Below are 17,908 nucleotides of genomic sequence, written 5' to 3'. Positions count from 1 at the left end.
CAAACAGTCTTTAGAAAGCAGAATGAAACAGTAATAATGTCAGTTTATTTAATGTCAACCTTTTTATCTACATTTCTACTCTATTATTTATTCTGCGGACCTCTCGAACCCCCTGGTGGCCCCCAGGGGGTCCCTGGGCCCAGTTTGAAAAGCCCTGGAATAGAGCTTTATTACCATATGAACATGGTAGATGGAAAGTGATAGATTTTTAAATACACTACTGTTTTGCTTGTAAAGTGTGCTTTTGCTTTCTTTTAAATAAATGCCACTAGCTTTGATATTTTGTCAGCAAATAGTTATTTCACAGTTCCTGTGAGTGTTCTGTTACCTGTCCGGCCGTGTCTAGAATCTCCATGCTGACAGTTTCATCGTCAATATTAGCTTGATGTCGATACGTGGACTCTGTGAAAACACACATGAAGGTTTATTAGCAGCTCGCAGGTGTGATCAGTGACACATGTGTGCAGCTGTGCTTTGACCTCTGACCTCTGCAGGTCATTTACTGTTGCCTCAATACCACAGTTCAAAGGATTCTTAAAAGAATCACAAAGTGAAATATGGTTTCTGTAAGACATCAAATACAAACGTCTCTTTTATGCGCCGATCACTGCTGCTGTAAGCCCCAAATAGCCAAAAACTTTATATCTGCTCTTACCTTAGACAGTGTTCTACAAAAGGAGTCATTGTTTACATGTCTGTGAGCTTGCTTGTGTGAATAATCCAATGTTATGTCTTAGACGTCCAGAACAAAATATGCGGTCCAGCAGGAAAAGCATGCTAAACAAATCATCGGAAAAATATGTTATCGACTATTGATGATAAAATGTTTTATATCATTGCAAAGGGGAGGATCTCAGCTTTCTAATGACACCTAGATTGATCTTCTAGTCCACTCAGAGGCCGAGATATTCAATGAAATAATGAGGATGGTGCTTGAACTGAAAATTAGACTGAATGTCTATGGACGAGTACATCTGTGAGGGGCTAAAATGCATTAGAGTGCCACCTACATTTCAGATCTGTATATTGTGATGGAATGTGATAGAGGGAAAATAATTTTTCCTAGTACTTGCTGCCATCTAGTGGAATAAAATAAGACTTTTTGCTGGAAGATAGAGTGAACAGAACCAGAATTACATGCTTACAAAGTTCATAATAAGGTTGTAAACATATACAATATTGTTTATGAATACGTGGATTCATTTTGTTTATTATTTGGGGGGTTTTCTAAAAAATGAGAATTTTTTTTTTTTTGCAATTATGTGTGAATGGTGAACTTTTAAATTTGAGTGTGAAAAATTGCAGGCGGTAGCCAAAAAATGCACCAGAGCTTAAGAAGTTAATGTCATTGTCAGCATATGGTTCTTGCCTGTCTGGTTTGGGTCCGTTTCTGTGGCTTCAGAAGACTTGGAATATACTGCACGAGTCATATGGACAATGTGACGAGGAGGAGGGCGGGGCCGGGCCGTGACTATGCACGCCCGGCCACCAATCAGGCTAATCAGCTGAGGAGAGGGATAAAGGCAGCCGGGTGTGGCAGTTCGGCTGAGAGAGAGCCACACGCAGCTGCCATGTGTGTGTTTATGTCTTTTTGTTTATGTTTACATTAATATTACTTTGACTGTTCAGCCGGTTCCCGCCTCCTCCTTGCCCATCCTAAACCCTGTTACATTGGTTCCGAAACATGGGAAGGAGGAGGGATGTGCTGTTGTGGAGTCCTCGCCACTGCCGTCCCCCGGGGTACGGAGGAATCGCTGCCGGCCGCCTGGACGCGGAGGAACGCTGCCGTCCTCAAGAGGAGGAGGGGCTCGGTACCAGCCCCGCCCTCCTCCTCGTCACAGACTATTTTGATGGTGTTTTTGTTCTTTTTGGATCTTGGCAGTTTACATAGAAAAACAATTGAAAAACATTGCAAACGCACACACAAACACGCATGTGAACAGCCCCTAACTCGCCCTATAATTGAAAAACTGGCCCCAGCTCGGATCGGATTGAAGAGCATTGTTGCAAGCATAGAATAACCCAATAGTGATTTTGATAATCAAATATATGCACGTCAAACGGTTAACTGAATGTTGACTGTCCGTGCAAACCCCTATGAAACAAGCCAAATTGGTTTGGAATGACATGAGGGTGGGTAAATAATGACATCATTTTTGTTTTCGTGTTTAGATTTTAAATCTTTTAAAAAACAGAAGCTCCATCGCAGCCACTTCTAAACTGTGATGCTTGGTTGGTTTTATCAGAGGTATCAAATGAATGGCTCAACAGAGAATCGTTTATCTGCTGCGGGTGAATTCGATTACGTCTGAAGAATGTTCAGAATGCTCTAAGATAAAAGTGACCGTCCATTTATATTCCAGATTTTCCGTCACTGCTGCTGTATTTCACACACTTCAAAGACACTTTGTTTTGGCGCCTAGAGTTTATCCTCGGTTGACAGAGGTCAAAGGTCACCTGTGATGAGCAGAGGCAGTTTAAGTAAAAGCATCTGTTGTTATGAGTTTTCACTAGTCTGGTCCGCTTGCATGTTATTCTGGTCAAGAACCTCCTGTTTAGACAAGAAGAGACCCTGTAAAGTGACCAACCACAGTTAGTTTTTGTTTATATACGATGTTCAAGGGTTTATCTGATATCAGTGATACCACAATAATGTACTCTTGCAGAAAAATGAAAAATAATATGGGGAGAAAATAATGGCTGTTCAGACAACACTGAAAAAAATAGCGGAAAATGTGTGTAAACTTTGTGGTCAGAATTTCTGTCGGTTTGTAATTTCAAACAACACTGATTATTTTACAGATTTTACACAGAGCCCAGAAAACAAAAACTCAATATACAGTTTTGCTCGTGGATATGTGGTTTACTAAGTGCCTCAAACAAAACACTATATTTGATGTTATCTAACAAACTGTGTCAAATCTGTGTTTTCTGTGTCATCTCATAATTTAAACCTGCAGGATCTCTTGTGTGCAACTCAATACGACTCGTTTCATCTTCTATGGTTCATTGTTCCTGTGAGATTTGCTTGACTGTAAATGAACACAGAGACACAGATGTGACACCTGCTGCACTACACCTCTCTGTGGTTGCTAAGATGTTCTGGCTGGTTGCTAGGGTGTTGCTTACGGTCTCAAGTCAAAAGAGTCTCATCAGACTCAAATGTTGTGCAGGTTGTTTTGTGAAGTGTGTTTGTGTGTGTGTGTTTGTGTGTGTGTGTGTGTGTGTTTGCGTGTGTGTGTGTGTGTGTGTGTATGTGTTTGCGTGTGTATGTGTGTGTGTGTGTTTTTGCGTGTGTGTGTGTGTGTGTTTGCGTGTGCGTGTGTGTTTGCATGTGTGTGTGTGTTTGCGTGTGTTTGCGTGTGGGTGAGTGTGTGTGTGTGTGTTTTGCGTGTGTGATTGCATGTGTTTGTGTGTGTGTGTTTGTATGTGTGTGTGTGTGTGTGTGTGTTTGCATGTGTGTGTGTGTATGTGTGTGTGTATGTGTTGCGTGTGTGTTTGCATGTGTGTGTGTATGTGTTTGCGTGTGTGTGTTTGCGTGTGTGTGTGCGTGTTTGCGTCTGTGTGTGTGTGTTTGCGTGTGTGTGTGTGTGTGTGTGTGCGTGTTTGCGTCTGTGTGTGTGTGTTTGTGTGTGTGTTTGCGTGCGTGCGTGTGTGTGTGTGTTTGCGTGCGTGCATGTGTGTGTGTGTATGTGTTTGCGTGTGTGTGTGTGTGTTTGCGTGCGTGTGTTTGTGTGTGGGTGAGTGTGTGTGTGTGTGTATGTTTGCGTGTGTGTGTGTGTGGATAAGTGTGTGTGTTTGCGTATGTTTGTGTGTTTGCATGTGTGTGTGTGTGTGTGTGTTTGCATATGTTTGTGTGTGTGTGTTTGTCTGTGTTTGTGTGTGTTTGTGTGTGTGTGTGTGTGTGTGTGTGTTTGCGTATGTTTGTGTGTGTGTGTGTGTGTGTGTTTGTCTGTGTTTGTGTGTGTGTTTGCGTGCGTGTGTTTGTGTGTGGGTGAGTGTGTGTGTGTGTGTGTATGTATGTTTGCGTGTGTGTGTGTGTGTGGATGAGTGTGTGTGTTTGCGTATGTTTGCGTGTGTGTGTGTGTGTGTGTGTGTGTGTGTTTGCGTATGTTTATGTGTGTGTGTGTTTGTCTGTGTTTGTGTGTGTGTTTGCGTGCGTGTGTTTGTGTGTGGGTGAGTGTGTGTGTGTGTGTGTATGTTTGCGTGTGTGTGTGTGTGTGTGTGTGTGGATGAGTGTGTGTGTTTGCGTATGTTTGTGTGTTTGCGTGTGTGTGTGTGTGTGTGTGTGTGTTTGTCCGTGTTTGTGTGTGTTTGTGTGTGTGTGTATGTGCGTGTGTGTTTGTGTGTGTGTTTGCATGTGTTTGTGTGTGGGTGAGTGTGTGTGTGTGTGTATGTTTTGTGTGTGTGTTTTGCGTGTGTGTTTGCGTGTGTGTGTTTGCGAGTGTGTGGGTGTGTGTGTGTGTGTGTGTGTGTGGGTGAGTGTAATAGGGATGTGCCCGAAGCCGAATACCTTATTCGGAAAGGCACGAATAATCTTAAAAACGAATAATGGATTCATCCGAATAATATAAAAAATATTCATATAACTGATTATTCAAGAGGCACAAGGATAAAGCGACATTTTAAATAAACATATACAAAATTACAAAGAATTTATGAATATGTGCAGCTAATATTTCTAAAGCGTAAACCTTTATGAATGAAAATGCGCACGGTGTGATTTCCGATCGGATGTGTGCGGTCTCTGTTAATTGTGCGCGTCTGGAGCTTGTCAAGTGTAACATTAAGATACGACATCAGATACACTTTCCATTTCTTGAAATGTCTGTTAATGTATCACACAATTCACACGTGATTCCCATGTATTCATTTATAGCCTAAACATGAGCGCGATGTTAAATTAATGACCTGAAGTGATGATTTCACGTCGGAGCTCGTCTATCCGTCTCTTAAAGTTGACAACATTTATGTCCACATCAGCGATTAAGGAAATTAACTGATTAAGACGTTATTCCGAAAAAAGTTAAACTGCTCCATAGAGTATTTATCTATTAGGAATATTCCTCCTCATGTAAAACGAGGAAACTGAAACATGCTCTGTCTTTTTCTTCTTCTTTAAACTGCGTTACCTCTGGTAAGGCGCTATATAAATTAGCATTATTATTATTATTATTATTATTATTTAACTAAATAATGGTGTCCTATCGTAAAAAGTCCCGATAGACTTACGGGACTTTCACCTGTTTGTAAGCTATATCAATTTATTTTAATTGCTTTTAATGTTTGAATTTGTATTTAAAATTCACTGTAAAAAGTGTGCTTGACGTTTCACATTTTGCTTGACACCTCGTGCCTCCAGAATAATATTATACATGCACAGACATAAACGATAATACTGTTTCAGCAGATATTAATATCTGAAATACCAGGAGAAAACACAACATATTCCACAGTTAATGTAGCCTACGAATTCAGCATCATCTGGTAAGAAAAAAAGAATAAAAGAATATTTTTTTAAATAATAGTTTCATAATTAGGCTATTATTATGAAAAGGCATGTTTTATTTATAGAAACTATAAATGTAAGAGTGACACTTAAAAATGGGCGTTTCATTTAGTTTTGACGCACTTCTGGTTTAAGCCCCGCCCACACCCGGTTCTATCCGAATACAGAGACAGATACAGATCATTCTATCATATGAACAGATACAGATAATGGCATCGCTGCACACCCCTAGTGTGGAACAAACCTTCAGCATTGTTAAAATCACATGTGTGTGTGTGTGTGTGTGTGTGTCTCACCGAGTGTGGGGTCATACTCCCAGATGAAGCGCTTGGTCAGGAATCGCACCACGAGAGCTGAAGAGACAGACAGACAGACAGACAGATGGAGAGAGTGAATTGTTACTTGTTCACATGTACAGACATTACATCATAAATTATCATAATTAATTCTGATTCAAAGTAATGTCCAGCATCATCCAATCACTGTCAATCATGTTAAAATAAAATGATACATTATAAATTCTGAATCTATGTACTGATTATCATTGTCACATGTCTGTCAAACATGTTGAGTGATCCAAACATCATCTGCAGCCTGAAACTGAACTTTTGATCAGATTTTAGGAGTGAATGCACTTAACTGCACAGAGAGATATAGGATGCTCACTTGCTCCCTATTTTCAGCAGGGGGCAGTAAGTGCAACTCCAGCTGTACAGAGGACAAACCAAACTTCAGCTTGACACCAGCGACAGCACATGATGAGGACGCGTTCTTGCGTTCAAACACAGCTGGACGGAACGCAATTCTGAATGCAGAAATCTCAGACGTGATTTTCTAAGATTCAAACTACGTTTAATTTTACACAGCGACCTAAAAACACTGTTTATGACTCAATGCAACCAAAGTGCTCTGACAGCGCCGTTTGATGCATGTGTGCATTGACGCGTCCTTAAAAAAGCTCTTATTATAAATCTATTTCAGACGGATTGATGTATTTAATTGCATAATGGATTACTGTGCACCAATGAGAGACTTATGTTCAATCGTTCACTTTAAATGGTTAAAAATCATTTCTTAACTAATCTTTGAGAAGCAAACATGGAACTTTTTGAGGTTTTAAATGGATGATTTTACTTCAGGATGTGTGGCAGAGCTCATTTTATGACCATCGGTGTGAAAAACAATGGAAAAGAAATTTGAGGTGAATATTTTTAAGGTGATGATTTACGATGTGAAAGCATGTAAGCAAATATAAAAAATAATTTCAATCTGTCCCTGAAAGAAATCTGAGATTTGGTGAAAAGAGGGTCTGTCTCACAGTATTGAGTATTTCTTCATTTCTACTTTTGACTGAGGTAGGAAACGTCCTAAGCTTTCTATAAAGGTATAATATCAGATTATGTGGCATTTGGATCATAATTAAAAGTGACAAAAAAAGTACAATTTCAAAAGTGTCCCACTTTGCCCATATTCACACTACTGTGTATCAAAAACTAAACCTACAGTCATTTTATTTTATGTTAGTTCGTTCTGGAGTTATACAGAAGTATGTTAAGTTTCAGTTTTGATTTTTATTTCAATTAACAAAAAATGTTTTCATTTGAGTTTTTGTTAACAATAATAACTGCGCTTCAGTCCAATAAAGAGTGTTTCTATTATGTGCAGTATTTTCAACTTAAAAGGGTCGTTCACACAAAAATAACAATTATGTCATTATTTACTCAACCTCATCATTCCAGATTAAAAAATGGAAAGAATCCAGAAACATTTAAACTGAATGCAGACATGAAAAAGATTTCAGAGCTTCAATGGAGGTGAAGATTTGCCGTGAATAACAACATAAATGTGGTTCTGTTCCTCACAAGAAACTATCAACTGACCTTATAGCGCATTAATCATATGGAGTGCTTTTGGGATATTTTTATGGTGATTTTACGTCCTGTTTGAACTGTTGTTGTGTGCATGAGATGCAAAATATGATCATATTAAAATATGTTTTATGGAAAAAATAATAGCATACATGTTTGGAACAACATCAGAGTGAGTAAATAATCACAGAATGCTCATTTTTGGATGAACTAGTCCATTAAAGGGCAGAGTGTCGGCAAACACACCGACTGATGAATCTGTTTCACATGTTCAGAAATGAGCGTGCATGAATTCCCTGTAAAGTATCTCAGTTTTCATCTGGTTCCACTTAAAATGTCCTGGCAGGAATCTGAGTGTTCTCCCAGTGTTATCCAGCACACTCGACTCAACTGGGTCACAGTTACAAACTTTGTCTTCATTATTTGTTAGGTCATAAACACCTCTTGAGCGCTGGTCCGCTGTCGTGATTAAAGATGTTGATTTACTGCAGGAGAGTCATTTCATTATCACAGACTGTTTGGAATGGAGCGCTTGCTTTCTATTTAATGGCACGTTGCATACTAAATTTTTTTTATTTTTAGAAATAGTATGTGAAACAGTAAGCATTATTCTACACTAAACATTTCAAACTGTAGTATGCACTGAATAAAAAAACAACAACAAAATAACCATTTTTATTTCCAAGGACAACTCTCGCTGAGATAAACACGCAATGTCATGAGGTCATGTGATGGCATTGTAGCATACTACTGTTTAAAACATTCAGCTTTGCTAAATGCACACTGTTTCACATACTATCTGAACAAATAGCACACAGTACACTGTAAAAAAAAAAATCCATAATTTTAATGGTTTTTAATTGGTTTTATTGGTTTTAATTGGTTAATGGGTGGTTACTTTAACATATGCGGTAAAAAACGATAATATATTTAACAAGACAATACATGTAATTTTACAGTAAAAAACTGTAAAAATAGTTGACAATTCACTGTAAAAAATCTCAGTAATTTTAATGGTAAAATAAAATTTAAAAAATTTAATTGGTTAATGGGTGGTTACTTTAACATAGACGGTAAAAAATTATAATATATTTAAGAAGAAAATACATGTAATTTTACAGTAAAAAAAACTGTAAAAATAGTAGACAGTTCACTGTAAAAAATCTCAGTAATTTTAATGGTAAAATAAAATTTAAAAAATTTAATTGGTTAATGAGTAGTTACTTTAACATAGACAGTAAAAAATTATAATATATTTAAGAAGAAAATACATGTAATTTTACAGTAAAAACTGTAAAAAATATTAGACAGTTCACTGTTAAAAATGTGCATAATTTTAATGGTAAAAGAATATAAAAAAGTTAATTGGTTAATGGGTAGTTACCTTAGCATATACAGTAAAAATGATAATATATTTAACAAGAAAATACATGTAATTTTACAGTAAAAAAACTGTAAAAATAGTTGACAGTTCACTGTACAAAATCTCAGTAATTTTAATGGTAAAATAAAATTTAAAAAAGTTAATTGTTTAACGGGTAGTTACTTTAACATATACAGTAAAAATTATAATATATTTAACAAGACAATACATGTAATTTTACAGTAAAAAACTGTAAAAATAGTTGACAGTTCACTGTAAATAATCTCAGTAATTTTAATGGTAAAATAAAATTTAAAAAAGTTAATTGTTTAACGGGTAGTTACTTTAACATATATGGTAAAAATTATAATATATTTAAGAAGAAAATACATGTAATTTTACAGTAAAAACTAAAAATATTAGACAGTTCACTGTTAAAAATGTGCATAATTTTAACGGTAAAAGAATATAAAAAAGTTAATTGGTTAATGGGTAGTTACTTTATCATATACAGTAAAAATGATAATATATTTAACAAGAAAATACATGTAATTTTACAGTAAAAAACTGTAAAAATAGTAGACAGTTCACTGTAAAAAAATCTCAGTAATTTTAATGGTAAAATAAAATTTAAAAAAGTGAATTGTTTAATGAGTAGTTACTTTAACATATTTAGTAAAACATTATGATTTATTTAACAAGAAAATACATGTAATTTTACAGTAAAAACTGTAAAAAATAGTTGACAGTTCACTGTTAAAAATCTCAGTAATTTAGATGTAAAAAGTATTATTTTACCGTATAATTAAAGGTAAAAATAATATGATGTTTAACAAGAGAATACTTGTACTTTATACGCTAAACTATTGATCAGATTACGGTGAAAAACATTCCAGAAGTCTCTGCGTGACCCATCACATTTTATTATATTTTTTGGGAATAGTCATGTTTCTCTTTATTTATTTTACTTTATATATATATATATAATGTAGTTTAGTTATTGTTTACTGTATTCTTTTAGTGTCACATGTGTTACCCCACATGTGTTTAGTTTGTGTAACACTGTGTACTCTGCATACAGTACTGTCTCTACATGTGTAGTAATTATTACGCTCTTGATGAACTTTAAGTCATCATGTGGCCTTTTGTGGTAACTAGAGTGATGAACAACACATTTTAAAGTGAAAAGCAGACTTTTATAGTTCCAGAAGGCTAGTATATCAAGTTTATATAACTGAATGATGTTAACGGTAGTGAACCGTAAAATATACAGGCATCAAAATTATATCCCGTAAAGCCTGAAACACGTTCACGGTATTTTGTACAGTGCAGTATTGAGTTAGTTTGCTACAGTAGTATTCCATTCTGAACACAATGTGTGTCTTCTGTCAGCTGATGGTGTTTTTGTGTAGGTGAGAGTCGAGTGGCCATTTATCATTCGATTCCATTAACTTCCTGTCTGACACAACGAGACACAACGTCTCAGCTGATTCAGCCAGTTAATAGCCTCTCTATCTCTGTCTCTGTGTGTATTTTGTAAATGTCCCTCCTCTGGTGCCGTCTTCTCATGTGGCGTAACAGAATGCAGTAATGTAGCGGTGAGGTTTGTGTTGCGGTCACAGTGATTTATCTGACGCTTCTGTCACATTCTTGAGTGCACGTGAATGAGAATCGAGTGAGGATCCGTTTCCAACACTGACACTTTCATTCACAGTTTCCTTACAAAAAATCTAAACTAGCTGCAAATGTGCCACAAATCTTGCAGCTCTTCGCAACTCTAAAGTGGTGAACCTGCAGCAAACCTTTGGCAACAATGAACAATTTGCCGCAAGTTTGCCGTAAAGCTCATTTGAAAATTATCAGTGGCAAATTTGCCATGAACTCTTGAATTTCGTAAGGGTTTGAACAATCACTTTGACACTGAACAGAAGAGAACATACAACTTTACGTAACCAGCGGCTCCATGTTTTTCAAGAACCCATGATGTGTGTTTTAGTTGATGTCTATATTTTTGAGGACATGTATATGGAAGTGTACTCCTAAAACATGACAAAATAAACTTTTAACAGATATACACTTTTAAATGTACAGTCTTTCTATTCCAGGAATATGGGCCAAAAATATTGATGACATCATCTTGTTCACATTGTGCATCAACAAATGCAAGTAGAAAATGAGAGTTCATGTCTGTGACATAAACTAAAGACTACTGGCTATATGTCCCACTATTACTAGTAAGATTTATTTTGCAAGTACATCTTAATGGTATTAAATGAAGTAAAATCTACTGAACTTCATTACATAATATTGATTAAAGTGAGTGAGTCAATTTAACTTATATATTTTAGTAAATACAGTAACTTTTACTTACAAATATGATATGCATGGTAATTTAATAAACTAGTTAGTAAAATTTAAATAAACATATTAGAACATGTCACATTTTGAACTTTACTTACGAACACGTTTAATCGTGTACACTGAAAAAAATTACTAGTAAGATTTACTTAATTTTTATTTCACATGTTTTTGCAGTTTTACAAAAAAGTAAATTTTAATGGTATAAAATTAAGTAAAATCTACTTTTACTTCTTCTTTTTTTTTTTTTTATAAAATCACTAACATTAATTTTTCTGTTTAAACTCTTGTATTATTTGAGTTGTTTAAATCGTCATTTATTTGATTTTTTTCTTCCATTTTCTCCCCAATTCGGAATGCCCAATTCCCAATGTGCTCTAAGTCCTCATGGTGGTGTAGTGACTCGCCTCAATCCGGGTGGCGGAGGACGAATCTCAGTTGACTCCGCGTCTGAGACCGTCAATCCGCGCATCTTATCACGTGACTTGTTGAGCGTGTTACCGTGGAGACGTAGCACGTGTGGAGGCTTCACGCTATTCTCCGCAGCATCCACGCTCAACTCACCACGCGCCCCACCGAGAGCGAGAACCACATTATAGCAACCACGAGGAGGTTACCCCATGTGACTCTACCCTCCCTAGCAACCGGGTCAATTTGGTTGCTAAGGAGACCTGGCTGGAGTCACTCAGCACAACCTGGATTCAAACTCGCGACTCCAGGGGTGATAGTTAGCGTCAATACTCGCTGAGATACCCAGACCCTACTTTTTAATTCTTGACATAATATGGACTAAAGTGAGTGAGTAAACTGAACTAAAGTTAATACGGTAACTTTTACTTACAAATCAGATGTACACTGTACTTCAATAAAGTTAGTAAAATTTAAATGACAATTGTATTAGAAAATTTCACATTTTGTACTTATAAACACGTTTAATCATGTACCACATGACATACAACAGCTTTATGCATTCTATCTAATCTATTAGACAACATTACCTTGCATTACAGGCGATGGAAATAAGTTACAGAGCTGCGCACGCACATGTCAACACGTGCACAGAACACTATGTTTATGCAAAACATTTGCTTAAATTAGCACATAAAAATGACAAGGTTTTCTACTTTAGGATTGATACATGATGACACATTGTAAAGATAACTACTAATCATAAATAATATTTACTTATACATCAACATAGACAAGAAAACTGCACTTGTCAATCTGGTGTCATTCTGGAATCATATAGTGACTTGATGTGTCAGATTGTCTTTTATCATCCTGATATCATTAAATATCATTAAAGGGCAAATATACATAAAGTATGAAACCCCAAACCAAACTCTCCTCATCTAAACTCCATTAAATCAGTGTTTGTGCAGTTTATTGTGTGGTGTTTTATTTGTTGTGTTTGGACTGGCTCAGTTTGTGTCCGGAGGTTCTTGTGCTGTTTTCAGCCTGTTTTAGCGGGTCAAACTTCACTGTTATGAATCATCCTCAGAAATTGCATTTTCTTTGACCCACATTTCTCCATTATGAGAAAGGTCAAAGCTTTTTATCTTATCAAAGAGTTTGAAAAGGGAAGATCGGGTAAGAGATTTAATAGTGCAATTATTCTGAACACAGAGTTCTGCAGGTTAATAGATCAAATCATTTTCTAGTTTCAGTTCAAAAGAGCTCAGAAAGCAACAGCAGCGCTGCTCTGACATCTGCTGTTGTGTAACTACATTAGACAAAACCAGAGTAACTACCACTGATTAAGGCAATCTAATTGATGTTGTCATGGTGATGATGCAGTTCTGTAGTTCACTCGAAACACAGGACTCGAAATCTTGCAACCGTCTTTGCTATTTAATTGTTGATTTATGTGAATATGCATTGGAAGGACACCTTTGAATTTTGTGATGCGTCTCGCTGTTTTTCAGTGTCTCACACTGTGAGCACCACGTTGTGTAAAGTTAAAAGAAGTTCAACTTTTAAAAACACGCCTTTAGACGTATGCATTCTGTTTCGTTCTGTTGCACTGCGTTAAGCTGTTTTTAAACACAACACGTCTTTTGTGAACGGCCCATGACTGTAGTCTGTTTACGGTTGCCAGGCAACGTAGAAACTCTGTGCATTAATACTGCACTGAATGTGCATTTGTCTGTGTTTTACAAAGGTTTCAAAAACGATTCATCCAATCAGAATTCAGAGTGTGGAATAATTTCATTATTTTTTATTTTCTCCCCAATTTGGAATGCCCAATTCCCAATGCGTTCCAAGTCCTCGTGGTGGCACAGTGACTCGCCTCAATCCGGGTGGCAGAGGACGAATCTCAGTTGCGTCCGTGCATCTTATCACGTGGCTTGTTGAGTGCGTTACCATGGAGACGAGCCCCACCGAGAGCGAGAACCACATTATAGTGACCACGAGGAGGTTACCCCATGTGACTCTACCCTCCCTAGCAACTGGGCCAATTTGGTTGCTTAGGAGACCTGGCTGGAGTCACTCAGCACACCCTGGATTCAAACTCGTGACTCCAGGTGTGATAGTCAGCGTCAATACTCGCTGAGATACCCAGAACCCCGAATATTTTCATTATTAATATTGTGGTTTTAGTTAATATTAGTGCAGCTGCTTTTATTGTTGTAATCTAACATGGTCTCAACAGATTTATCTGCTTTTGCTGTTAAAATGCAGTAGAATAAAATCATCAATCTAATATTCCCACAGTATTCCCACAAGCTCTCCTTATGTCAGATCCTGTCCTGCTCTTCATCACAAACACAGAACGGAAATTCTGTATCAATCCCAGCCTGCCGTTGACATGGAAATTTCCTGACACACAATCTGAACTGATTAAATGATCAATTAATGCTCCAGGGTCTGAACACAGAGCAGATTTTATCTAGTGATCGATTAGTGCTGTCTAATGGCTCTGACTGTATCAGACACACTCGTCTCATGGACGAATTATTTTGATCAAAATAGTATTGGATTTAGTCTTTTTTTTTTATTTATTTATTTGTATTTAGTAATGAAATTAGTGTACTTTTGGACTCGCGAAAAATACATTTCTAGATTCAGCATTGCTTGTACTTCAGACCTTTGCTTTGTTGGACAAGAAAAACTAGCTTCATACCATGTTTACCACATTTGGTTTTCAACCACTGAAAATGGGTAAAATGTTAGAATTTTCAAATGGAGCCACATTGAGAGCCCCATATCTCTGGGATTTAACCATGAAGGGCCTTACAAATGAATTTATGAAAAGGAAACTTTGTTCTGAAGCAGAATCTAAAAGGATATTAAGATATCTTTAAGACTTCTGGAGTTATAGGCACTCCAACTTTGAAAAAACGACATAAAAAAAGTGTTTTTTTCCCATTTTTGGACTCACACCATTGACATATAAAGCAACAAGAGGTGCTGAAGTCAACTGATTTTAGTAATATATCTACCTATCTCTGTGTAAAAATAAAATCATGATGCTGACACCTTCCTAAGGTTAGTTTTTTGACCTGTAGTTTTGCTCCAAAATCATAGTTTTCGACCATTGAAAATGGGTACAATTGGAAGCCATGTTCTGAGTGCTGCATCTCTGGGATTTAATCATATAGGGCCTTAAAAATAAAGATACAAAAAGAAAAGCTTATTCTGAAGCAAAATCTAAAAGGATATTAAGATATCTTTAAAACTTCTGGAGTTATAGGCTCTCCAACTTTGAAAAAACGACATAAAAAAGTGTTTTTTCCCATTTTTGGACTCACGTCATTGACATATAAAGCAACAAGAGGTGCTGAAGTCAACTGATTTTAGTAATAGATCTATCTATCTCTGTGTAAAAATAAAATCATGATGCTGACATCTTCCTAAGGTTAGTTTTTTGACCTGTAGTTTTGCTCCAAAATCATAGTTTTCGACCATTGAAAATGGGTAAAATTGGAAGCCATGTTCTGAGTGCTGCATCTCTGGGATTTAATTATATAGGGCCTTAAAAATGAAGATACAAAAAGAAAAGCTTATTCTGAAGCAAAATCTAAAAGGATATTAAGATATCTTTAAAACTTCTGGAGTTACAGGCACTCCAACTTTGAAAGAAACGACATAAAAAAGTGTTTTTTCCCATTTTTGGACTCACGTCATTGACATATAAAGCAACAAGAGGTGCTTAAGTCAACTGATTTTAGTAATAGATCTATCTATCTCTGTGAAAAAATAAAATCATGATGCTGACACCTTCCTAAGGTTAGTTTTTGACCTGTAGTTTTGCTCCAAAATCATAGTTTTCGACCATTGAAAATTGGTAAAATTGAACAATTTCTTGATGAAGCCACGTTCTGAATGCTGCATCTCTGGGATTTAATCATATAGGGCCTTAAAAATAAAGATACAAAAAGAAAAGCTTATTCTGAAGCAGAATCTAAAAGGATATTAAGATATATTTAAAACTTCTGGAGTTATAGGCACTCCAACTTTGAAAAAACGACATAAAAAAGTGTTTTTTTCCCATTTTTGGACTCACACCGTTGGCATATAATGCAACAAGAGATGCTGAAGTCAACTGATTTTAGTAATAGATCAATCTATCTCTGTGAAAAAATAAAATCATGATGCTGACATCTTCCTAAGGTTAGTTTTGACCTGTAGTTTTGCTCAAAACACAGGCAGAAATTGTCATTTTGACCCCCCTCTACAAAATAACGGCTTACTCTGTAACTTGATTCATGACCTTTAATATTTTATGCTTTCATCACTATTTATATGTATCTTTCTTCAGAAAAAGTAATAACAGAATCCAACATTTCAGTTGACATGAAATATCTCTGTTTGGATTGTATTTTGCTATTATTAAATATATCATCCGTGTATCTTTGGCCTGTACTGTTTGTTCATTTATCTGTTGTTTCTTGTTCTGGTTGCTTGTTTAAACCATAAACAGATTTTCTGCAAAAGGTCAATGGGTCACTTCCTCTAGCTGAATGTCATGACCTTTGTATATGACCCTGTATAAGCTTCCCAGAACCCCATTCACTGACAGACACTCGCTCGGGCACGTTTATGCTGCACAGCTGATAACACACACACACACACACACACGTATAGATAGATGTGATTGATACAGTGGTAATTTAGTGCTGTTGTCAGGCCACAGATGTTGTTTTTATTTAGTTGAAATTTCAATGTTTCATTGCACCATTTTCCAGCTGTTACAGTATATAATCCTGCATATTCTGTATATTTATGAGAGGATGTCATTTTGCTGCCTATATGAGGATAAAATCGCCTTCAATTGCTTCCCACCTCCACTTCACGCTTTAATAAACAGAAATAATTGCATGTGTGAACAGCGTCCATCAACATGTGCAGTAAATATCCACTGACAGAGGGCACAGACGCAGACAGTAAACTGAATTGTGTTGAACATGGATGTTTGTGGATATCTTCTGTTGATCGTGGCATCAGTAATTCATCATTTGATGGAGAAAAGCGTTATAATCGGTCATTTATTCAAACATGCAGCGTAGTCATGCACACTTTCAGTAGTTTCAGTCGAATGCACTTCATTAATCACATCAGAGTCACATCTAAAATTAGTATCATTAATGCAACAAGCTGCTAAATGAGGCACATTTAAAACACACTTTTAAGGTTTTACTGAGGTGATACTGTTGTGAAGTCTATGATCATTATTTCCTTTTTCTGTTCTTTCTGTTTGAGTCTTACTAGTTAGATGGGAATCATTCTTTTTATTATGATTTCTTTTGTGTTTTTCTGAATTGTGCAGCCCTTTGTGTCAACTTCTGTTGCTTTTAAATGTGCTTGATTTAAACATGTATGACGTAGAGGTCGGCCGATAGTGGATTTTGCAGATTCTGGTAAGATAACTAAGGTGGTGGAAAAGGCAGAAAACTGATTAATCGGCCTGATATTTAAAGACATTATTCTTATTATATATACAGACACTGAGGCTACAAGAGTCCAAAATAAATAAAATCCCATGCAGTTTATTAATCAATCAATATCCCAAATTACGGTTTGCTGCATAATGCGGTACTTTAACTGTAAACAAGCCCAAAACACAGTTGAATCTTATTTTGAAATGACTTGGCTCCGTTACATTACTCTAAATTTAATGGAATATTCTTGGTTCAATACAAGTTGAGCTCAATCAAAAGCATTTGCAGTGTAATACAGATCACTATAAAAATACATTTCAAATCTACTGTAGAATTCCCAGCACAGGCCACAGAGAATAATACAAATAATAAACAAAAACAACTATCGCCACAGATTTGTGCAGATAACCGATATATATCGGACTCACTATATGCTTGTGTATTGTTGTGTGAGTGTGTGTGTCTGCGACTGTGTTTGTGTGTGTGTGTCTGTCTGTGACTTTGTGTGTGTGTGTGTGTCTGTCTGTGACTGTGTTTGTGTGTGTGTGAGAAAGAGTGTGAGTGTGTGTGTCTGCGACTGTGTTTGTGTGTGTGTGAGAAAGAGTGTGAGTGTGTGTGTCTGCGACTGTGTTTGTGTTTGTGTGTGTGTGTCTGTCTGTGACTTTGTGTGTGTGTGTTTGTGTGTCTGTGACTGTGTTTGTGTGTGTGTGAGTTTGTGTGTGTGTCTGTCTGTGACTGTGTTTGTGTGTGTGTGAGAAAGTTGTGTGTGTGTGTGTGTGTGTGTGTGTGTGTGTGTGTGTGAGTGTGAGTGTGTGTGTGTGTGTGTTTGTGTGCGTGTGTCTGTCTGTGACTTTGTGTGTCTGTCTGTCTGTCTGTCTGTGACTGTGTTTGTGTGTGAGTGAGTGTGTGTGTGTGTTTGTGACTGTGT

At 36.6% G+C, this 17,908-nt stretch overlaps 1 protein-coding gene across 1 annotated transcript in view; it reads right to left on the bottom strand.

The window, feature by feature from the left end:
• LOC127436458 (ras-related and estrogen-regulated growth inhibitor) overlaps nt 1-17,908 on the bottom strand; it is a 49,230-nt gene that overhangs the window by 7,541 nt on the left and 23,781 nt on the right. Inside the window, exons 3-4 of the mRNA XM_051690628.1 lie at nt 5,806-5,862; nt 329-402 (exon numbers count right to left, since the gene is read on the bottom strand). Of these exons, the coding sequence (XP_051546588.1) occupies nt 329-402; nt 5,806-5,862 (131 nt within the window). The remainder of the gene's footprint in view (nt 1-328; nt 403-5,805; nt 5,863-17,908) is intronic.

The sequence above is a fragment of the Myxocyprinus asiaticus genome, chromosome 47 (genome assembly GCF_019703515.2).
Source record: "Myxocyprinus asiaticus isolate MX2 ecotype Aquarium Trade chromosome 47, UBuf_Myxa_2, whole genome shotgun sequence".
Classification (NCBI taxonomy): domain Eukaryota; kingdom Metazoa; phylum Chordata; class Actinopteri; order Cypriniformes; family Catostomidae; genus Myxocyprinus; species Myxocyprinus asiaticus.
The sequence above is the reverse complement of the archived record's forward strand: the minus strand, read 5'-3'. Positions and strand labels throughout refer to the sequence as shown.